This window comes from Fundulus heteroclitus, chromosome 14 (assembly GCF_011125445.2).
Source record: "Fundulus heteroclitus isolate FHET01 chromosome 14, MU-UCD_Fhet_4.1, whole genome shotgun sequence".
Classification (NCBI taxonomy): domain Eukaryota; kingdom Metazoa; phylum Chordata; class Actinopteri; order Cyprinodontiformes; family Fundulidae; genus Fundulus; species Fundulus heteroclitus.
In genome coordinates, this window is record NC_046374.1 from 28,137,257 (window position 1) to 28,161,784 (window position 24,528).

The 24,528-nt window shown below is 42.0% G+C and overlaps 1 protein-coding gene across 8 annotated transcripts in view; it reads right to left on the bottom strand.

Annotated features, from left to right (window-relative positions):
- exoc6b (exocyst complex component 6B) overlaps positions 1 to 24,528 on the bottom strand; it is a 139,903-nt gene that overhangs the window by 81,070 nt on the left and 34,305 nt on the right. For all 8 annotated transcript variants that reach the window (XM_036146664.1, XM_036146668.1, XM_036146666.1 and 5 more), the window contains exons 7-12: positions 19,225 to 19,395; positions 16,365 to 16,433; positions 7,659 to 7,742; positions 5,566 to 5,612; positions 1,704 to 1,824; positions 585 to 656 (exon numbers count right to left, since the gene is read on the bottom strand). In XM_036146664.1, coding sequence (XP_036002557.1) covers positions 585 to 656; positions 1,704 to 1,824; positions 5,566 to 5,612; positions 7,659 to 7,742; positions 16,365 to 16,433; positions 19,225 to 19,395 — 564 coding nt within the window. The remainder of the gene's footprint in view (positions 1 to 584; positions 657 to 1,703; positions 1,825 to 5,565; positions 5,613 to 7,658; positions 7,743 to 16,364; positions 16,434 to 19,224; positions 19,396 to 24,528) is intronic.

Below are 24,528 nucleotides of genomic sequence, written 5' to 3' on the forward strand. Positions count from 1 at the left end.
ATATTGAATTTGTCCAGTATCTTGGTAAAAATGTCAAGCTGTGAGGCCTGAAGCTGAGCAAAGTAATCATGAAAAAGGAGGCTGTTCCCGGTGTAGGGAACACAAAAGCCAATAAAAATACGAGCGCATCGATCCAGCTGCTCCTCATCACTTCACATGAATGACTGGCGGGCATCAGACCACCCATTCATCAGCTTCCCTGCTTTCATTCGCCTCGCTCATCCGAGTCCTCCTCCACCCCTTCGCCATCTCTCCATCCCCTCATCCATCACACTCAATCTATCGAGTGCCGTTCATAAACAGTGGAGAATAAATACAGAGCAAAAGCTCACATCAGACGATGAACTCTCATTTCTAACGTGGTTCAGTTATTAAAGGACGTCCGTCTTTGGAAACCGGCAGCCGTCCACTTGGACACAGACCCGAGTGAAGATAAAACAAACTTTAATAAAGATTCATGATCTTCTGGGCTTGAATCTAACAGCAGAAACAGAAACAGACCGGGACTTTTTGATTGAGCTGGACGGGGAAGGATGGAAAGACTTTTCCTCCGTTACGTTTGGTCAAGAAATCCAAGCTCATACCTGCAGAGTATCAGCAAACAGGACAATGAGGTTCTTCAGATCCAGCACCAGGTCAGGGTCATCGCAGTACGACTGTAGAGACAAACCAGGATGCTCTTTCAGTGCCTCGTTGGAAACGTAAACATTTTTAGCCGCCATCTTTTCCGAAAGTTACCCTTAAACTCAGAGTGACAGCCAGGCCCAGACTTTCTGGTTACAGGACGAGAAAAACATCCAGGAAATCAAACTTCTTTAAAAAGTGGTCTTAGACTTACTTTAATTAAACAGATGGACATTTTTTTATCTAAATACTGCTGAATATAAGCTCAAGTGTTTCAGGAAAGGGTTGGAGAGAAAAACAAACAAAAACAGCTCAATTACTTATTGGTGAATTGTTTAGTAGCAGCGTTGCCCCATGATACCGTTAACTATTTGTATTAAACATTGCTAGAAATAAAAACGCTTCAATAACCTACTTTTTATTTAAATTTAATATATTTTAATGAGTACTATCTTGTCTGCGTATAGCAAGAATAAAAGATGAAGTCGCAACAAAGTATGTTGCTGTTCCCCAACAATTAATTTGTGTTTCAAGTGAGTGTAAAATATCCTCTTTTCAGCCAGCTGAACAGCAGCAAGCAGCCAGGGGAATAAAACTTGCCTGACTGCACTGTGTCAGTAGTAAAGCTTGGTGTAGAGGGGATCATGGTGTGGGGCTCAGTCCAGTAGTTCTAGTGAAATCAACTAAATCTCACATTCCCAACATCATAGGAAAAGTTAGGAAATGACCCCTTTGATGTGGGAGAACACGACTGACCTGCAAAGATTCCTGCTCTCAACCTGATAAAACACCTTTGGCATAAATAAGACCAGATACTGACCTCACAAGTGCACAGAATGGTTAAAAAAATCCCATAAACACAAACCTAAACCTTGTGGAATAACTTCCTGGAAGAGTTAAAGATGTTAAAGCTGCAAAAAGTTACCTGACAACACTTTCAACCATATGGCTCAAGAGTCTGATGAATTTAATTTAAATTAACATATTCAATTTCCTGACCACCAGTAGACTAAGAGGCAGGCATAACGGGTGGAAAGGGATTGAACCGTTCGTTACAGTGAGTTTAGAAAACATCTTACAGAGTGTGTCCTCAGGGCGGCAACGATTTTGGACAGGGCCAACTCCCAAAGCTCCTCCACATAGGCTCTGTTGACCAAACCCTGCGTGGTGTGAAGGACGTGGTCCTCTACGACGAAGAAGCTGGTTGGAAGGAGAGAAACACCAAAATTGTAACACATCGCAAAAACTGGTTCACACTGTTGCAAAGAGCTAAAAGGTAGAGCCTGCGATTTTTCCAGAAGTTTCCCCCAAGTCCTTTTTTGAATACCTGAACACGCACAAGACCGTCTTACCTGCTCTTCAACTCTTCATGGGCGATGCCGTGAAAAGAATCACCCAAATGCACTCAGGTCTTATATCTTTCTACTGAAGCCTTCCCCCTCTTCTCATAAACATGAACACGGTTCACTTCTTGTCACTCTCAGCCATGTTCAAAGTCTACGGTGAGAGCAGCGGAGCTACAATGAACGGCTAACGGCTAAGCTAACGGCTAAGCTAACCGGATACATTAACACTAGAAGTACGCAGTACAGGCATGTGGGACAACCAATAAATAAGCTGATACCCCCGAAACTTGAGGGACAGAGGGTAGGACCAACACTCTGACCAATCCCTGTCTTTCTGACTGAACGGCAGGGATTGGTCATAATCTATTTACTACTGTCAGGATGAAAGGACGATTTTACCCGGTATAACAAAAAGTGTTTCTGAACAGGATTACCAACTGTAGCTTTAAATAGGGAAAGGGTCTGTTAGATAAAACTCTTGCCTGGGACAGAGTGAAAATGTATTCAGATCTTTTTATATAAAATTTCTCCTCTAACAAAAAAAAAATCTCCAAAATCTCCTCTTTAAACCTGTAATCCAAGCTAACGTCACTCTAAATGACTCAACCCTTGATTAAGTGACAAACCCCTCCTCCATAATCATCAGCAGTGATACTGTCGCAGCTTTTTTATGTCTGCAGAGCAACAGTGAGGAATCCTGGGAGTAAAAATCAGGCGTTCTCTGCAAACCGTGCGTCCATCCAGTCAGGCGTTAAAAGATGCCGACGTCTGGGTGTCGCACTGGTCCATCACGCGCTGCGGTTTTTTTCCCCCTGACACGGGGCCTGACTGACTGCATCAAATCGTCTGCAAAGTGATTTGGGTTTATGTCCGCTGACAGAACGTCTCAATCAAAGCGTTGCCCGCTCAGATGTGCCAGACCACAATGAGCTGCAGTGAGGTCCATGGTTAGTTTTCTCTGCCATTACAGACTACGGAGAGTAAATGCCCGCTCTTTGACTGATTTTAAACATGTTTGAACATTTATTTTTTTGTGAGAAACGCTGGAAAACTTAACGGCACTTAACCTCAGATGTTTCCAGAGGGGTTTAGAGCAGTGTCCTGATCTCTTGCTTGCAGATTATAAATTAGCCTTGGTACATTACCTCCCACTCAACTCAGAAGAAGAGGGGTGAACCTCAAACCACCTGACACTTTGGTCCCGACTGTCCAAAAGGACATTGTTTTATACATCTTGTGGTTCCATTCGCATGAATCTTAGCCAACCTAAGTTGCGCTGCCATTTTCTTTCAGGAGAGCAGAGACAACATGGACATTTAAACATGCTAACTGAGGCCTGCAGAGTCTGAAAACATCTCATAGAAATGTCTTAAGAGCATTATACAGTCTAACCCTGGGCTGAATTTGCTGGGTCGTCCACTCCTACAAGTTCAGGTGCGTTTGCTGAGCCAATCAAGCTCAGGCAAGGCAAGGCAAGGCAAATTTATTTATATAGCACAATTCAGTACAAAGACAATGCAAAGTGCTTTACATGATTAAAATATAGCAAAATAAAACAGAATAAGAGCAAGTAGGAATAAAATATAGAAAGAAAATAGAACAAAAAAGTGGTGATTCAGTTAACTAGGACAGTTGAAGGCAATTTTAAACAAATGTGTTTTTAATCTTGATTTAAAAGAACTCAGGCTTTCCGCACTTTTACAGTTTTCTGGAAGTTTGTTCCAGATAATTGGAGCATAGGAACTAAATGCTGCTTCTCCGTGTTTAGTTCTGGTTCTAGGTATGCAGAGTAGACTGGAGCCAGATGACCTTAGTGGTCTGGAGGGTTGATACACTGATAACAAGTCTGTGATGTATTTAGGTGCTAAGCCATTTAAGGATTTATAGACTAACAGAAGTATTTTAAAGTCTATTCTCTGAGATATAGGGAGCCAGTGTAAGGACTTTAGAACTGGGGTAATGTGCTCTACTTTCTTAGTCTTAGTGAGGACGCGGGCAGCAGCGTTCTGGATCAGCTGCAGCTGTCTGACCCACTTTTTAGGCAGACCTGTAAAAACACCGTTGCAGTAATCAATTCGACTAAAAATAAACGCATGGATTAGTTTTTCTAGATCCTGCTGAGACATCAGTCCTTTAATCCTAGAAATGTGAATTTCTATGTGTATCTCAGTGATACTTTAACCATTAAAGCAGGTATTGCAACATCTGGCAGTGTGGACAGGAGCCAAGCTTTGCTGAAGGATGGAATCAACTTTGTCTGGAGAGGGAAACATTGAGTGCTTTGAACTGTTTCCCTTTGGACGCGATAAAACGAGCAACATAAGCTCCACAATTCCTCAACAAGTTTGGAAATGGCACACTGGACCTAAAGCAGCTTGGATTCTTCCTGCAGTCTCTAGGACCTTGAGTTTAAAACGAAATGCTACGTTTCCTTTTATCAGAAGAGAGGACGTTGGATCACTGAGCAACAGTGCGGTTCTCTTTCTCCTCAGGCTTTTTTCACGTGTTGTCCCTGGCTCATGGGTGGCTTGACGCGAGCAATAGGACGGTTGTAGACGACGTCCTGCTTGTGTCTGGTTCTTGAAACACAGACTTTTAAATGGGCTTTGCTTAAGAAGCCTGTCTTTATCTCAATTGTGCCGGCACATTTTTCTACCAAACTGTTTTCCTTCCACTTAACTTACCATTAACATACATGGACGGAGCACTCTGAATAACCAGCTTCTTAAGTGACATACCCTCATTGTGGAGACAGTCAATGAATTTCTGCTAGATAATTGTCAGGTCTGTGTTATTTCACATGATGCTATGGGCTATAGAATAACATTGTATGTAATAACATCTGTATTTAAACCCCATTTCTAAATGGTCTTGCGTATTTTTCAAATATTTAGAGAAACTTGTTGGGTTTCATGATCTTGGTAAAGACGATTAAGCAGACGAAAGATACTAACCGAACTGAGCAGGCTAGAAACTGCAATGGCTGAAATACACCAAATTGATGCCTTTACCGCTCCAGATGGGAATAAATCAGCTAAGGATGTGGAAATGCCCAACCTCTGTCATGTTTTAAGGCGTCTGCTCCAACCAGACAGACAGAGAGAGAAGAAAAACCAGTAGAGACGAGACCACCGTCACTAACACTTCGTCAGTCAACACCACAGAGCATGTTTGCATAGATGCAACGTCAGACAATCAGATGTATTGATGGAGGAGAGAATCGTAAAAAGGAGCAGAGCTGAAAGAGTGGAGAAGGGCAACAAAAACAGCCAGAAAGGAGAAGAAGAGATGCAAAATTTTCAGCTGAATTATTTAAATGAGGTGTTGCCAACTGCTTCATCTCATTCAGCTTGTTACAAGTCACACAGAATACGAGCTCTAAGTAGATTTATATACATGGCTGCATAAAAAGGAGGGCACAAAGACAACATGGGAGGTCATTTGTTCAAGACACTTAAAAAACATTTTAAATGTCATGTGGTCACTGGGACATGCTGGGTCTGTGAATGAGCTCCACCCTTATTTTACTTGTATGAATGAATAACAAAATAGGAAACAACGTGTTGCAGGAAAAAAAACAAGTGGGTGGACTTACCCAACAATTTGATTGAAGTACCTCCTGTATCCCTCCAGGGTTTCATGCTAGAGATGGATAGGAAAAAAAAATCCCCCAAAGAAACGGGTCAAAAAGAAGAGGAGAAATATGGAAAAGTTACAAAATCTCACTGAAAAACAAGCTTTAATCAAGTATGACCAACGGTCAGCATCTCCAGAAGTGACCAATTAACAGGATGTTTAGGATAAATGTCTAGTTATGTCTTAGAATATAAAGATCAAAAACAATTAAAATGTCTTTACAATTGGCAACAACAACACATTTCAATGAACCAATTAGAGGAACTAAACACTTACCAGGGCTCCAACACACTCAATATGTTTTCTGGTCATTTTTAATAACACTCCCATACAAAACCATTGCCTAGTTGGGATTTGCTGTCTGTATGTTCCATCAATCATTAAACAACTTGATGGTGAAGCTGCCCTTCTAGTCAGCAAATAACAGGTCATTTATAGACGCCTGGACCAACCTGGATCAGCTCTAGTTTCACAAGTCGTAACACTTTAGACCTTTTAAATACATGTTTAGTATTTTTCTTAGAATATTCCTAAAAGCTTGAGATAAGTCTATATTAGGTCACGTTTGCAAACTGAACAGTTTGTAATTGTTTACACTGAGGCAACTTAAAGCATCCTTTTCTTAATTTACTGTGATGTCCAGTGTATGCAGTCTAATCCTGAAACTTCAATTACAGACTTTCACACTGTATGTGACTCCCCAGCAGCAGCTAGCTCGACCGCCGAGCAGCAGCTAGCTCGACTTCCGAGCAGCAGCTAGCTCTACCGCCGAGCAGCAGCTAGCTCGAGACTCCAGAGCAGCAGCTAGCTCGAGACTCCAGAGCAGCAGCTAGCTCGAGGCTCCCCAGCAGCAGCTAGCTCGACCGCCGAGCAGCAGCTAGCTCGAGACTTCGGAGCAGCAGCTAGCTCGACCTCCGAGCAGCAGCTAGCTCGAGACTTCCGAGCAGCAGCTAGCTCGACCTCCGAGCAGCAGCTAGCTCGAGACTTCCGAGCAGCAGCTAGCTCGACTTCCGAGCAGCAGCTAGCTCGAGACTCCGGAGCAGCAGCTAGCTCGAGGCTCCCCAGCAGCAGCTAGCTCGACCGCCGAGCAGCAGCTAGCTCGACCTCCGAGCAGCAGCTAGCTCGAGACTTCCGAGCAGCAGCTAGCTCGAGACTCCAGAGCAGCAGCTAGCTCGAGACTCCAGAGCAGCAGCTAGCTCGAGACTCCCCAGCAGCAGCTAGCTCGAGACTCCCCGAGCAGCAGCTAGCTCGAGACTCCCGAGCAGCAGCTAGCTCGAGACTCCCCAGCAGCAGCTAGCTCGAGACTCCAGAGCAGCAGCTAGCTCGAGACTCCCCAGCAGCAGCTAGCTCGAGACTCCCCAGCAGCAGCTAGCTCGAGACTCCCCAGCAGCAGCTAGCTCGAGGCTCCCCAGCAGCAGCTAGCTCGACCGCCGAGCAGCAGCTAGCTCGACCTCCGAGCAGCAGCTAGCTGGACTCCAGACTAGCTGTTAGCTTAACCCTTGATAGCCTCCAACTTGACTCCAGTTGGTGAACCATTACTTTGATGGATCAATGTGAATTTATTCATGATTCCCCAAACTGAGATGACACTGACTAGTATGTGTTAAAGGTAAAATACAGACCGTTCTTAACTGCCTAATCTAGAGTTAAAAGGTCTCAGGGATTGTTGTTCAGCATTTTAATTCTTTTCTGGCAAATAGCAAAAAAGAAATAAATAAATAATCTCATACTTTGTCCTCTTACTTTGGATAATTTATTTTTAAAAATCATGTATAGAAAAATAAATTCAATCGTATAAAACAGACAACATCTTAACATGGACAAAATGTCCCATATAATTGTCAATTTAATACAGCAATTACATGATTAGCAAAATATGAGACTGTTTTTACATATTTTATACAAATTTCACATTTGCTAAGGTGTTTATTGGGAGTGTCAGTGAGTCAGGTTGAGGGTTGTGTGTGCAGGAGAGGTGCAAGGGTGTGCAGTTAGAAGTTTGTGGACAAAAAAAGTGGCTCCCTAATAATAGTGACAGTGGGGGGGTCATACCATGTTAGAGTGGGGCTGCAGTACGAGGCGAGCCTGTTTCCTCCTCTGCTTTCTGTAGTAGTTCTCAAACACATCACGCAAACCCTAAAACATAAACGGTAGTTTAAAAAAAACATGTGGAAGTGTGTGAGTTTGCAAACATTTACACCAAATCTCAATTCAGATTCAGAAAACCTAAAATGCAAAAACAAATTAATAGTATTTTACAGTTAAATGTTGAGGTACAATTGCAAGCTGTACTTGGTAAGGTATAAATTTGTCTTCCCGGGGCTATTAATACAAGTTAAACAGTACCAATGTGCTCCGTGTGGTTATTTCTAATAAGTGAATAACTGATTGTGGTTTGGTTTCAGCTGACTTCATTGGTCTGCCATTTTCCATTACACAGAAGCTCCTTGTCTGTTATCTCTGCGGGTTGTGTTAAGAGTCTGTTTGAGGTCTGAAACCAGGACCCACAGTCACTGCTGAGGTCAGAGATAAAAGCCCCTAAACCAGAACCCTTCAGCAACTGACCAGACCACCACGGATAAGCTCACATATCTCACTCTGCGCGCTGACCACCAGCCGTTATCACAGTGATAACGGCTAGAGCCAAACAAGTGAAGACATCGGGTTATTCACTGACGTCTACGTGATCTCTACTGCACCAATTCCTCCTGTTCACACAGTAAAATAAATCAAACTTTGTCCAGCTTAATTACAAACAGAACTTGATCACCTTTCAACTGATTTATGCAAAAAAAAATGCAGCATTTGTTCAGAATTTTGCTTTGAATTCAAACTCGCCATCATACCAACTAAAACCCCACCTTATAACAAGAAAGGAATGTAATTTTTTATGTAATTTGGTCCATAGGTTGTCTGGTCAAGGCTATGTAAATCATTTCATGTGCATAGAACCGGTATTTCTAAGCTCGTCTGTTGCAGGATGCCCTCTAAAGCTTCAACGTGCATAAAGTTTGGCTCAGACACCAAAAAATCTGCAGGCGGTAAACAACTTTGTGAATTAATACCATCTTACAACTCAATGCCCCACAGACTCTAAATAATTAAATGCTACTGTCACAACAAATAACTTTTTTTTGACTTGTAACCCTACAGAAGAAAAACAAGAAAGGCAAACACTCTACCAAACAAGCACATTTACTTTTACTAAATGCAGCAGGAGCCACGGTCTACATCTGTTTTTTTTATATAATCTCTTGTTTCTGCTGATATTTGTGACTGAATTACAGCTTAATTCTTGACTCAAAACAATTTTTTTAATTAATTTGAAATTAAAGGCATTGTTGAAAAAGTATGCTGCGCTTTACACTACATTCAGCCATTCACACACTGCTACCAATGAGCATGCATGGGTTTACGTGTACAGAATGGAAATAACCAATCAACATGAGCTAGAAAGAAATTTACCCACCATTATGATTAGTCCCCATCACACAAACATGGCTCCTAAAAACTAAACCAGATGAATAAATAAAAAGAAAACTACAGCAGTGACTACTCAACAGATCTGTCCTGCAGGCTAATTACATATGAAGGGTCACGTATTCGGTTTCATTTAATCTCATAATTCTACATTTATAGTAATTTAACTCATTCATAGAATCAAAATGCTGCTGAAATTTATGACTGCATTTCATTTTTTATAAATTTTGTTCTATTTTTATGAAAGGAAAAAAACATGTTTAAAATTGTATTAAAGGTATAACTGCAAAATAAGGTCAGATGTCTGCACTGCAAAAAGGGAACTAAAAGTAAGTAAAATTTACTTGAAATGAGTGGATTTGTTCTTGATTTGAGGAGGTAAATAAGATGATCTGCCAATGGAATAAGATGTTTGCACTTAAAATAAGAACAACTCATCTCCATCATCTTATTTCTAGTGCAGTGTATCTAATTATCTTATTTTAGGGATCAAAATACTCTTTCCATTGGCAGATAATCTTATTTACCTACTCAAATCAAGAAATAATGCATTTATTTCAAGAAAATTTTACTTACTTTTCGATCCGTTTTTGCAGTGTGGAAGCTCATCATTTTCATAGTTTGCAAGAGGGGATTGAAAAGTTGCACTTGAAGTAAACAATGTTCTCTTTTTTTTTTATAGCAACTCTTGGCTGCAAGATGCCCATTGAAAGCAAAAAGCTACGAAGAAAACAAAGAATTTGGGTGAAAAATATGAATCTCATCGGTGGAGCTCTTGATAACATCTTTGAACTCCGTTTAGTTTGATGCTGAGAGGTGAAAACACAGAGCGCTTTAATTCTTCAATTCCCAGTTTGACCCTGGGCTGAACAATGAGCATTCAACGAGCGAGCGGCATCAAACGGCCGTGAACTCCTGGTTTTACGGCGCTGAGATCCCGGAGAGGGGGTGAGATCCAGGCCTGGGACGATGTGATTATGCTGCGAACGTGTGACCTTTGTTTCCACACAGAAACAAAAAAACTGGGCCTTCAGAAAATACAAAATGGGTTTAATGGTTTAACAGATGTGGATAAAATATACCATTTATTGCAAAAAGCTTTATAAGGTTAAGTTATTTTATAAAATCAAAAAAATTTAAATTTTTTTGGCCTTTGTTCAGTTATCAGCCAACTAAACATCATCAGCTCAGTAAAAGGCCATAAAAGAGCCGACCTTCCTTGGTCCAGACTCTAGGAGCTATTAAAAGACCGACTGATGAGACTGAGACTGGACTTTGACCCGATGAATCAGATACTGGGCCGAGGACGAGGAGATTCCCATTTTAGCTGCAGGTCTTAGTTTGAAAACTTGCAACCAAACAATGTTTTACACTTAAAAAAGGTGCGTAGCCACGTTATTTGACTTTTTTCTTTTTTATTCATACGTCAGTAGCTCACTCTAGTTTAGGGTTGTCACGATACTAAAATTTTCAACTCGATACCGATACTCAGGAAAATATTCGATACTCGATACCATTTTCAATACCAGAAGGATAAAAACAAAGACCCCAAAAATTAACAGAAATATTTTTATTAATAAATAAAATACAAATAAATAAATAAATACAGTAAACAATAATAACATTTTGAGGTTGTATGCTGTGCACAATATTAAGCAGGCCTGATTAAAAACAAGTGTTCCTTCCTTGGCTATGCTTTACAACACATTGACATTAGCCAAACCAGTTAAACAAAAATAAATGCTGTATTCTCAGCTGCTGCACCTGTTACAAAAAAGGTCTGAAACTGAAAAGTGCACAGAATTATTCAATCACACAGTGTTCAGAAAGTGCATTTTCCTCTATTCTGCACTCTAGATGAATGACTGTTTAGGTGCCACTGGTGGTAGCACTGACCTCAATTTGCTTTGCTGTTTGCAGATTTTTTTTGCCAAGTCCCCAGCTTCTGGGGGACTTGGAAAAAAACACCGCACCCCGCAGCATCGATACTTTTGAAAATGAGTATTGTATCCGGATACAACATTTTAGTATCAATACTTTTTTGAGTATCGATAGTTTTGACAACCCTACTCTAGTTGCATACAAAGTTGTTGTTTTTTTTTTAATAAACTTTTATTTAACTTCTCCCAAACATACAAACTTTGTTAAAGACTGGTCAATAACAAAATCAGCACTACATCTCACATGTATTTACAAGAGTCCATCCATAAGTTTTTGTCCGTTAGAGTCCATTTTACATTCCACTCCCAGTTGTTTCCAGTGGCTTTTTCCAGGTATTTGTAAATAATTGAAGACTTCCATCAATGTAATGTCCAAGTCTGATCAGAGTCATAACGTCAGAGATCAGTGATGTCCATAAAGAAATGGAGGGGGGGTTTCACTGCCCACCCATTTCCCCATAATGGCATTCCTTGCTAACATTAAAAGTGACTGTATCACATGCTCATGTTTTACTAGTGACTTGGGAATGTGTCCTAACAAACACATCAGTGGGTTCTCTGACACACTTTGACCAATAACTGTACTGATTTTGACACATACATCTTTTCCAAAATGACTGAATAACCACACATTCCCACAAACAGTGAAACCTAGTGACCACAGAACTTTTACATTTGAGGCAATCTGGAGAAGTTCCCACATAGTACTTGCTGCATACAAATATTATCCCGTCCTGTGGGTGTATTAGTTGTTATTTTAGTGTTTTATGCTTTGTTTTTGCTTAATCTATTAATAAAAAAAAGGCCTTTCTTGTTTATTTATGATTTTAATAGAAGTACGTACTGCGCATGAGCAGCAGGGGTCAAAACAAGGAAGTGGCTAACGGCTATTAGCATCTCCCAGCCAAACAATGAAGAAAGGTCCAAGATCCAGTGAAAAGAAAGCGCAATAATCTATTATTCCAAGAAGGAAAAGACTGGAATGTCGCTGGGAATACAGAATGAACGTTGGTGTTCACTGAAGCGGACGCTAAACCTGCCGATAGCTCAGATGTGACAGTAGAGTTGACTGACGTGAGGAAATGTTCTGTCCATGGACCCTTGGAGCAGCTCTGGTTGTTAATCCCCTCCTGGGAAGGTTAACCACATTTTCTCCAGCTGTCCAGACTGAATTTGCTTGGGTCGGGGCATAACGTGATGCTATTTATGGTCTTTGGTGCCGTTATCCATGTTCTGGTAAACTGACTCCTTGATTCTACGGGTCTGGCAGTAATCGGGTCTAATCTCAAATTCAAGAAGGCAGCAACTGTTTGTTCAAACGTTGCCAGGATGATTTGGTTGGTTTGCTTTTTTTTCCATAAAAAACCTCTTTTGAAAGCTGATTTTTTTGTATTTATTACGGTTATCTTTGATTGGTGTTACTTTTCAACAGAATCTGTGGTTTCAGTTCACTTTCATTACATCTGACAATGTTTGATGGATGACTTCTGAAAGCGAGGTCTTATTCTGACCAAGCTCCTCCTCGATGTTCATGCATTTTCCTCTCCGCAGAACATTTCCACATCGGAGGATCATAAAAAGCGAGCCGCGCCGCTTTAAGGCCGTTGCGCGCCTGATTTTTCCTTCCCTTTAATCCGGCCGATGGATCTCCTGTGAAGAAAGGCTCGGCCGGTCCACCTCCCCTCTCCGCCCCGCGTGTTTACATCAATCATAACTCGCTCCACATTGCCCGACACGAACTGCATGCGAGAGAGCAACAATGGAGTATTGTTCGGCCTCCGCGCTGCTCGACGACGGGTGGAAAAACGTGGACTTCAGGCACGGAAAACGGCAAACGGAGGGAGAGAAAGAGGGAGGGGGGAACCCGTCGATGGGAAAGAAGATTCCTCATCCAGGTTCCTTAGGAAAACAAATGCTCGCTCTCAATCTGTGCAGCGTGTTTCTTTAAAGGACCAGCAGTGAAACGTGGAGGATAGACTTTTCTTTAAAGGCCAATCGTGAGCAGGAACATCAGAGGCAGCCGTGAGAGTGACGATGACCTCAGGAGGTCAGCAGGTCAAGCCTTTCAACACCTTCCTGAGGCAGAACATGCTCGTCCTCCATCTTTTCTCCCACAGTAGCTGCCTCCTCTCACCGTTGTGTTCTCGACCTCGCTTTCCTGTTTCTGGCCTTTCAGCCTCCCTGCGACCTCCTTCCTTTCCTCTCCTTCTGATCCCTCCTTATCGCCCCCCCCCCCCCCACCTCCTCACCTCCAGAGGCCTTCACCCTCCCCTGCCGCCGTTTATTTCATCATTCAGAAGCATTTTCTTCTTCTGATTCCACATCCTCCTCTAATTTGTTCTCTATGCAGTCCCGCTTCTTCCTGTCAAGGCCACCGGGTCTTTGTTTCTGCTTCTTTTAAAAAAAAAAAAATATCTCCAGCTCGGTCAGGTTGGACGGAGAGAGCGTCTGAACATCTGGTTTCCAGTCCAGACGTTGACCGGGTCCCTGCAGCACGTGGCTACGCTTTGAAGTGAAGCAGCGGTTCTCCAGAGCCCAACTTTCCTGCACGTTCTGGACGCTCCTCTGCAGCCAGACAATGCAAAAATTGTGGAGCAAAGACGTCTAGAACATGAAGAAGGTTCCACTGATCCGAACCGTGCCGCTGTGTCTCTGGCTGGATTGTCCAGGCAGGTTTTCCTGCCAGACGCTGAACCTCTTCCTTCGTCTAGTCTTTTTCTGCTGCCAACAGGTTTTCTAGAGCCTCTCTCTGGGTTTGGCTCCATTCATCTTCCCCATCGGTTCTGACCGGCTTCCCCACAACACGATGCTGCCACCCCCGTGTATAGAATGAGAGACGAGAACTTCGGCCACGATCGCTAGATGCAAACGGGACGTCTTCGTCTTCTTGTGTCCGTTTGCTAAAGGCCAGATTTGTTAAGTAGAAAACTGATGGTTCTCCTGATAGATTCTCCCACCTGAGCAGCGGCTCTCCGTTGCTCCTCCAGAGTTACCATGAGACTTTTAGCTCTGATTAACGTCAGTTTAGGTTTCCAGAACCTCTCTGACTCGTCTGCTGGGTTCCTCGGTCTTCATGATGCCCACCGTTCTCTACTGTTCTCTAACAAACCACTGGGACCGTCACAGAACAGCCGGATCTACGCTGAGATTAAATTACACACAGACTGACTTTATTTACTAGTTAGACGACATCTGAAGCCAGTTGGTTGCGCTGGATTCTATTCAGGGGTGTCAAAGTCAAAGGAGGCGGCCTGCAGTATTAGGGTCAGATATGTAGAAAACAACGTAGGGCTGGTCGATAATTTATAACGATATATAACTCTGCTCTGTCTTCTGTAACCCCAGTCGGTCAAGACAGATGACCGTTCACACTGAGCCCGGTTCTGGTTCTGCTGGAGGTTTTTCCTTCCCGTTAAAGGGGAGTTTTTCTTCCCACTGTCGCTTCATGCTTGCTCAGTATGAGGAATTGCAGCAAAGCCATGGACAATGCAGACGACTCTCCCTGTGGCTTTACTTCTTCATGGAGGAGTGACTGCTGCTTGTCAAGACTTTGATGCAATCAACTGGTTCCCTTAGATAGGACATTTTTTGACCAATCTGTATAATATGATTGAATTTGACTTTGTAAAGTGCCTTGAGATGATCATCATGTTTCATGAATTGGCGCTATATAAATAAAATTTAATTGAATTGCATATATCGATCCATAGATGAATATCAATGATAGAAAAAAGGGTCAATAAAAATGTCAATACAATAAAAGTTTTCCTTCTTTATGCATTTTAGACCTGTAGGTAAATACTACAGTCATTACATCCTCCCAACCAATCACAAAGCAGACCCAGTAACGCTCCGTCACCAAGCCCCGCCCCATTTGAAAGGGGCGGAGCTTGGAACTTACAGTTTTGTTTGCTTCAGAATTCAGTTTGTATATCCTGTATCTAAAATAGGTCGCTAAGCAACAACATAAAATGTCCAGGGGTGCACTTAAAATATATGTTTTGAATTTGTTGATAATTATCAATATCGATCAATATGATTTCTATTTTAATCAATCTGTTTTTTTCTCTATATCGTCCAGCCCTAAAACAACATATGAACTATAACCTAATGTTCACAATTATGCACTGATCTGTATTGATCGCATCAAATCCCAGTAAAAACAGCAGCTTGTGTTTGCAACAGTTCTAGGGTTAGATATACTTTTACACGTTGCTGCAGAAACGGACCTAAAAATAAGTAAAATGTTCTTAAAGTTAGTGTATTTGTCTTTGATTTAAGCAGGTAAAGAAGATTATATGCCAATGGAATGAGTATTTTGACCCCTAAAATAAGATAATTAGACACCCTGCACCTGAAATAAGATGATGGAGATGAGTTGTTCCTATTTTAAGTGAAAAAGTCTTATTCCATTGGCAGATCATCTTATTTTCCTTCTCAAATCAAGGACACATACACTAATTTTAAGAAAATATTGCTTATTTTTAGTTCCGTTTTTGCAGTGTTGCTGCAGAAATAAAAAATATTTAAACTGGAAACTAGCTGCTAAAACTGGCCAACAGCAACAGCATGAAAACATGAAGAAAGTGAAGAAAAGCACAACTTTAAAAATGTCCTCAGCATCACCTGTTCAAACCACTTCCACCCTCTAACTGGCCCTTTCTCTCTTCCTGCGTTCTCCCACTCCTCCTCCCTCCATCATGTCTTCTTTCGTACCCTTTCTCTAACCCTCAATCTGCTTTTCTTTACTCCCTCCATCACTCTCCTGCTTGTTGGCTTTCTCCTTCCTGTCAAAGTTCATGCACTTCCTGTTACCCCCCCTTCAGGCACACACACACACAAGAACCCGCACAGAGACACCGACCCTGTGGCCGAGCTGGCCCGGTCACAACCCCTGCAGGCAAACACACACACACACACACACACACACACAGACACACACACACACACACACACACACAGACACACACACACACACACACACACACACACACACACACACAGAGCGAAACGTGCAGCTGACCCCGCCGCGGCCCAGTCAACACCTCCGCCCGCGTCGCTTTCGCTCAGACTGAGAAGAGACACGCCGCCGGGCTGGAGGGAAGCCAGGCCTGAGCGGGAGGCCTCGGAGAACGGCTCCTGCTGGTTGAACCGGCAACCTCTGAAGGCCATGCTGCAAAATTAGCGGCCTGCCTCGATGAATGGGACGCAGCCCCGTAACACCGGAGCCACACAGGTTTGTGGGAGCAAAGCGAAGCGAGGCTTCGTTTGCGGCGGAAGCGGCTTCTCTTATTGGGCTTGTAGGAAGGAAGCGAGGACATAAGGAGGAAGGACTCACCAGCACGGAGTAGATATGGAGGCAGCGGTACACCGGGGAGAAGTCCACCAGGTCCTGAGCTCCCGGGACCTGCACACAAACACAAACAACGCTCTTTGATCTAAAAGATTACCTCCCAATGACCCACAGCTGTTACATGTTGCTGCTTCCTGCACAACTGATCAGACAACATGTGATTCTATGAGTCAGGTAAACAGGAACATAGTTAATTATATATATATATATATATATATATATAGTCCATCTGCTGAACTGTGAACATGATATGTTCATAATAAAAAACAGATCAATATGTGCATAATAACCTTGATAATAACCTTGTTTTTATTTTGTTTTATCCAACTATATATCTTTTTTTTAAATAAATGGGTTTTTTTTGGAACAAAACAACAATATCATTTAGTTTCTAAACCACATTCAGCCACATGTAAATTTTTTGAAGAAAGATGTCCGACTATTGATGGAGAATCAGAAAAGACTTCCTGAAATTAGACGTGGTGAAAGTTGATAATTCTGTTTTTTTTTTTTTTTTTTTTTTTAACTTAACATGTACAGGTGAGATTTAAATGACTCAGGATAAAATCACTACTTTTAATGAAAGAAATAGCAAAGTTATTTCATTTCTATTACTTTATTAGTGTGTTTTTAAAAGCTATATATTTTTTACAGCATCTAAAAACTGTGTTTTCTTCCTTAATAGAAACCGTTTAATCCCCATAAGTTTTTAAAAACCCTATTTAAAGATTTTAATAATGAATTTATAGATTTTACAGCAGCCTTCAAGATCTAAATTGTGATTCAAACAAGATAATTTTAATCTCTCACTTGATTTGATTAGAAACAGACAATAATAAATCATCTGTTACTTTCCTGACAGATTTTACTCAGCTGCACACGGTCCAAAATAAATAAATAAAAGAAGCTCTTATACATCTGAAAGTGTTACTTTCAAAAAAAAAAAAAAAAATAAATAAAAAAACGAACCAAATGGAATGAATAAAAAGTTTAGAGCAGCGATGGAACAGAAAAAGGAAACAAACAGGAAGAATCGCTCCTAAGAGTTTGGATTAAACCTCTTTAGTTAAAGGTGCTGAAAATATCAGAGGTCATTGAAGGTGAGGAGGGTTCAACAGAGGAAGTGGAGAACTGAACTGTTTGGAGTAATGAAGTAATAAAGCATGAAAAGCTAAGAGGGATGTCATTAAATGAAGGGAAGGGGATGGAGGGCCGCTGGTTGGCATTTTCACAGCCGCTGGCGCCGACGCGGTCGTAACCGTGAGGAGCGGCGGGCCAGGCCTTTGTTCTGAGCCGGGTCTTCACACGAAGGAGGTTGAGTCGAGTTTACAGGACGTCAACAAGTGCCAGCGCCGGGCAGGTGGCAAGTTCAGCTTCATTGTGCTTTGCTTTCCTCGAATGGGAACAACAAAAGGAGCGCTGATCCCTTGAGGGACGAGTCCAGGAGTTCAGGATCAGCGCTCCGCCACGCCTCGCTGCCACCTTTTCTCAAGGTTCATCCCTTCAGTGCGTCTGGAAAACTGAGCTGGGTGCCAAGGTAACCACAGCCTCGCTAAGTGAGACATCAGCTTTCACACGACTCGACACAAATTAAGCAGCGTCGTGTCTAAAAGGTGAAAATCACACATCAGCTCTGAGGCACGTTTAATGGAGATGGAGAAGCTCAGCCGGACGAACGCTCAATTTCAGCATTTTCTTCACGTTTAGATGTGGCCTAAAATCTTATTTTATGTGACTTAAAGCACATTTTGCAGGCAAAATGTCAGAAATGTCAGTCATGACGGTTCCTTAACCGACTCCCAACAAACACGACAGATTTCACCCAAAATAAGGAGCCAAACGGTCTTAAGCCTCTTTAAATATCTGACCAAAAACATAAAAATGTTCCCCCAAACCTTAAAACCGTATTTTTTTTAAAAAAGAAAAAAAAAAAAAATCAATGACATTTTTTAAATGTTTAAAAACTTACTAAATACATGTAAAGACCCAAGACACACAAAATTAAAATAAAACAATTTTTGAAACAAATTAATAAAGTTTGAAGATACGATTTTTTTTATAAAATCATTGGAAAACCTATAAAAGACTTTAAAGCTTTAAAAAATCTGTCTTTCAAAACCTGAATCAACGAAAGTTTTAACTTTCAGTCTCATTTAAATAAGATTTTTTTTTTAAAAACAAATGCTAAAACTATTTTTAAAAGGATGAAATAATGCTTGATGAAAACCTTTTTTGTCTTTATATTTTGTAAAGTTTGTTGAAAAAATATCTTGCAGATATTCCAAAATGTAAAATTTTAAAATCGCTTTCAATATTTTACTAAACTTGCCCCTGATTTATTCACAAGATTGAAAAACGTTGCTGAAATGTTCCCTCATATCCTGCACACGCTGTTCTCTACAGACTTAAACTTATCCATAATTATAGTTTTTATTTCGTCTCAACATTATTCCATCAATTATAGAGCGATACGCTTCATTATAACAAACAGAACCTTTAAGGTATACCTGAAAAGAATCAAATGTTAGAACAGAAACTCGTTATAATCGGCCTATAATATGTTATCTTTGTATTTCTCCCTTCCTGACTGAATAACAGTGTTTTTAACAGATAAAACTAGTTTAAATAATGATTAAATAAATGGGGCTTTTAGAAGGTGGAGGCTGCTTTAAGGGGAGTAAATTGAAGTAAAACATAAGAACTAAAAAAAAAAAAAAAGATTTGTTGAGGTGTGCAGAAGGACTTCCCATTTATTAAAGCTGGTTAAATATCAGTGATGAGTTTGTTTAAACGTGAGTCTCCATCAGGTGAGGTTTATACGTGTTTGTGGTGCAGACATGCTCACTTCTTCCGCCTCCTCGTCCTCCACGTCCAGGACACCAGCGTCCTGCTCAGAGATGGGACTGCCGCCGTGTCCGCCGCTCTCCGTCCCCGCCGCCTCCTTCCTGCCGCGCCGGCCAATCAGAGCCCTGGGCTGAAGGGTGACGCCGCTGTCCAGGGAGCGCTGGAGCTGAGCCTGAAGAGAAACACACACGGCGGGGAGGCCGCAGAGGTCAAACTCGGGCTGACCTGCATTGTTTGCGTCTGTTCCAGTTATTTCCTACATTTCCCAGAAAGCTTTTCAAGTCGGGCGCAGGAGAAGAGAGAGGCTTTTGGCCGGACTTCAGAGCGAGCCCGACGGAGGCTCTTTGATTTTCTGGCCCTGACACTAAAACCAGATGTTGGCCGATAACGACGACGCACCGTCTCTGCAGACGCGGCCCCCACATCTGCGCCTCCGCCGCTCCGACGCAGGAGAGCTAGAGAAGCAGAGCGAGGACAGCGGCCAGAGGCGGACGATGCTCAGACTCCTTTATGAAAGCCATCGGTCTGCAGATGGACATAAAGAGGTCGGCAGCGCGGGCCTCAAGTTGCTCCTGCTACGACCATGACAACAAACGTGTGAGAAAACACCAGGGAGATAAATAAAAAAATAAAAAAAGAGAAGGACAGGATGGAGAAAGCAGGAAGGACGATGAGTCAATGAAACAAAGAACATAAAATTAGACTTAAAGTGGAGACGGAGGCGGATCAGCTGGTAAATCTTTCCCTTCAGGCTCTGAAAACCGTCTGATAAACCCGGCCGGTCGTTTCTGATAGAAGTGTGATAATTTAACACCATCGCAGCACTATGTGGCACACGGGGCTCTCTGTAGACTCACATTTCCAGAACAATCGGCCTTTTCTGTCAATATCTAAAGTCTGACTACAACACACGGGATTTCTGACATATTTCTACAGCGTCTGGAGTCTTAACAGAGTTATTTTTGTTGCAAAGCACCTGGAGGTTCTCCACTTGTAAAGGACGCCGTTTAAATAAAGTTTCCTGTGTCCTTCCACTGGTCCAGCTTGAAATACAGTGAAGTTTGTGGTTTTAATGCGACACAATGGGAAAGAAGCTACAAAATGTTAAGGAATATGAATCGTTTAAGGCACTGCGAGGTCCTTTAGAGAGAAAATCTGTTTCAAGCTTGATTGGTGCAATTTCATATAAAATATATATGAAACACATAGGCTGGACGATATAGGAAAAAAAGCATATTGATAAAAGAGAAACCATATTGATCAATATAGATAATTATAACAATTCAAAACATATCTTTTATGTGCAGCCCTGGTTATTTTATACTGTGGCTTAATTGCCTATTTTTAAATAAAGAACACTGAATTCAAACACAACTCTTTATTCAACCAACATTTTACCAAAACTAAGACAAAAAGGACTCTTTGAAGCTCGGTGAAGGAGCTTTCCAGGGTCTGCGTTTGTGATTGGTTGTAAGGACTTAATATTAAACTACATGATAGGCTAGAATGCAAAAAGGAAGGAAAATGGTTCTTCTATAGAACAACACTTTTATCGATCAATATATATTGTTATTGAATTATCGTCCGGCCCTAGAAATACATATAATCCTGATGAAAACTGGAAAATTATTTTGGGCTAAGTGTTTTTGTGATACGAGAAACCCGGGTTCAATTCCCGGTGATGTCAGGAAGGGCATCAGGTGTAAAAACTCTTTCCAAGTCAGTGTGAAAGTTGCAATGATTCACTGTATTATAAATATTTCATTGCGGCTCAGTTGAAAAGAGAAAAGGTTTTATATTTATATCTTTTTTTTTTTGTTTTTTGTTTTTAGAAACCATGAGGTAAGACAGAGGAGAATGCTCCATATTTACTCCTCCTTTCCATACGAACGGAAAAGATTCTCCACAGAAACAATGTGCGATCTAAACTCGTGTGTCTGTGACGTTCTTCGGGGAAATCTGGGGAAACAAAACCTTCGGCGTTCAGGATCAGAAATGCTAAAAATATTAATAAAAACAGGAAGCTTTGGCGGCCAATTAATGAGCCCGCGTATCCAAAACAAAATAAAAAAACAAAACAAACAGTCAACCTTCAGAAACCCATTTTTAACGATGGTTTTAGGGAAACAATTAGCGTGTTAGCTAGAGATTTCGTTTGTTGTTGTTTTTTTTCTCCCTGGTTGTTACATTAACGGTATTCCCACGCTGGGCTTCCAACCTCATCATGGCCAAAACATTTGTTTCTGTGGGAAAACCCTCGGAGATGTGAGGGCATCTTTCCATCCACGCCCAGGCGGGACCCGACATTCCTTTGAACGTCGGTGAGAAGGCTTCCTCTCCTTCGCCGGCACCGGCACGTAGGCGACGCTTAAATCTGCCGAAGGGGACGCCGGGCAACACACCAGGGACCGGCTAGCGGCTCCGATCGGGCCGTTGATGACGGCCAATGATGAGAAAAACTGCACGCAGGGCTGGAAGGGCTCAGACCCGGAAGAACACGACGCGCTGGAAGAATAACAATGCCATCTTTGATCTGATGCCATGCGGGCGGCCGCACAATCGCAAAGGTAAAATGAGTCATATGAGACAATAAGCGCAAACAGAACCTGTGGAAATTCTCGTTCCTCTCATCACAAGAAGAGGGGAGAGGGAGCGACGGGTGGTGGGGGGGGGAGGTTAAGGCACCAAACTCCAAACAAACTGATGTTTACCCCCCAAAAAAAATTCAACTCGAAATGAAAGAAACGGCAAAGACGTCAGCGTGGACTTTAAGTTGTCGCATCAGGGTCGTGTTTTCATATGCAAATGAACATAAGTGGACCTGAGAAGGAGGGAAGGACGGCAGAGAAAACGTCCGCGAAGGTATGCGGGACGTCAGCGGCGACGTCAAGAAGGCCCCCGCTCGGTCCTTCAAGCCGGGCTCCCTGCGCTCGGCTCGCCGCTGACGCACTCACACGAGGGTCCGCTTAGAGCCGGACGCACAAAGGCAGCTTCTCCTGCGCAGGGGAACCCTTTTAAAGGCGGCCGCTCTCAGGGGAGGCCTTACGCCGCCGTGCTCCGAGCACAAGTGCGGGACCGTGCGTCATCGCTCGCAAAAAGAAAGAGAGCATGAGAAACGTTCGAGACGAAGAAAATAGAGAACGAGCTGAGACGAAGAGATAAAAGTGGGGTAAAGAATAGAATAGAAAAAAAAAAAGAAGTGGGGAAAGCTACAAGGGGTCAGATACGCACAACTAGACAACTGGTGCTAAGCAATTAAAGACTTTCCCCAGATGCTGAGGCTGGATCCCACAGAGGAAAAACTGGATGGGTGAGAAATGTCCAGGAAGCTGATGGTTCAAATCCATGAAATTAGCATCAAAGTGCAGGAATGACTTTACTGATGAGAGATTGAAAGAAGTTTTCTATAAAATCTGCTGGCTGAAAGCAGTCAGCATGATAGCGTCGAGTGCTTCTTACCTTAGAAACTTCATTGACAAACGTTTGTTTACATAAAAAAAAATCATGACGCGATTTGCTTCAAGGTGACAAGAATAACCAGTCTTCTCTTTAAAGACGTCAATATTTGTCGTCTTGAAACAGAACCAAGACAAGTTTCTACGAGAGATGCACAAAAAAAAAAATGTTAACTAGACGGGTATCAGTGGTGACCGGCCAGTCAGAAAAATCATAGATCAACTTCCTTCCAGTCAGTAAATGCACCATAACTAAGCAGCTGGCTGGCTGAAGTCTGCTTCAGTAAAACCTTCCTGTGTACAAGTTTGATTGAAGAACTCAATGTTCTTTTCAAATGTTAAGTAGTAGTTTTATGTGGAACCTGATAAATAAATCTTCTTAGGATGTTGTGCACCTTTATGTTTTACCATCTGCAAAAATGTATAATACAGGACAGATGCTGTGACTGTTTCTAGTTAGTTTTCATATATACACACCACCCTGAACACACCCTCCCCACCACTGGGCTTTATTCTATATTGCTGTAAACTAAGGACGTCCTGACATGAATCAAACAGGTGAATTTTTTAATCACTGCTATCAAGACCCCTGTATGATGGGTTATTCACATTATCTGGTATATCTAAACAAACCTTTTTTACAGACACAGACTTAGCGGTAATATGATGAAACTACATATAAATCTGTGTATCATCAGCCAAAATAAGAGACTGTGTGGTACTCCAATCTAAAGGGTATTACATAGAAATTGTATAAAAGGGGCACTAGAACTAAGCACTGATGTACCCCACATATGATCTTTGTTCGCACAGATTTAAAATTATTGAAACTGTTCCAGGTCTTTCAGACAAAACGAGACAATCCTACCCACTTCTCTTTAATTGATGATCAACTGTGTTAAAGCCATCCCTAAAATCCAATTATACCTACACAGAATAGCATTAAAAATGAGTTTTTAAAGTATGTACATGACAGTGATTTTGATGACACGGAAGATATAATCCTGAGCGACTCAGATGATCTACATTATGACTGTGACATACTTATCGTAAACATTTTATTGTGAAGAATTAAACCTTTACTTCAAACACAAAGCAATAAAACTAATGCTTGCTAGTGCATAACCAGTAAGTAAAAGTCAATTATTTCATCCCTTTATATGATAAGAAAATGTTCTGAAAGAAAAATCGTGTTTTTCTTCTCCAGGTGATTTAATTTCTGTCTTCAAATGTCAAGAAATTAAATTAGATTCAGGACAGGACTACCACTGTTAGAAAGAGAAGCGGATGAAAACGGCAGCTGAGGTTGTTTATGTTGTCTTTATGCCCTCGTTTAATTGGCTTATTAGCAATGTTTGTGTAGCTTAACCAGTAATAGCTGGGGTCGAACGTCTATGCCTCCGCTATTGTGTAGCTGAGGAGTCGAAACCTTTGGAAAGCCTTTAGGAATCCTCTGGGAAGCGCCCCCCCCGTTACAAGTCGGCTTGTCAGTCAGGAATAATGCTGCGTGATGGCGCTGAACTGTGAGGCGCTGTGAGGCAGACGCACTCACGGTGACGCAGCAAGCCGTAGCCGTACGGGTTCGCTTTTCTTTGTGATGGTTCAATACACCGACGCAGCGGGCGCCCGCCGCCACCGTCGCTCCTGTGTGTGTGTGTGTGTGTGTGTGTGTGTTCAGTAACTAGATACAGGTAATCAATCTTCCTCCACTTCACAGGCACTGAAATCTGTTTCCCGTTAGGACAAATGGGCGTGTGTGTGCAGAAGCTCCAGACTCGCCTGTCGCTGAACAGAAAACAAAGGAAGCAGGGAGAAGGGATGGAAAACGGTGGGAGAGAGACAATAGAATT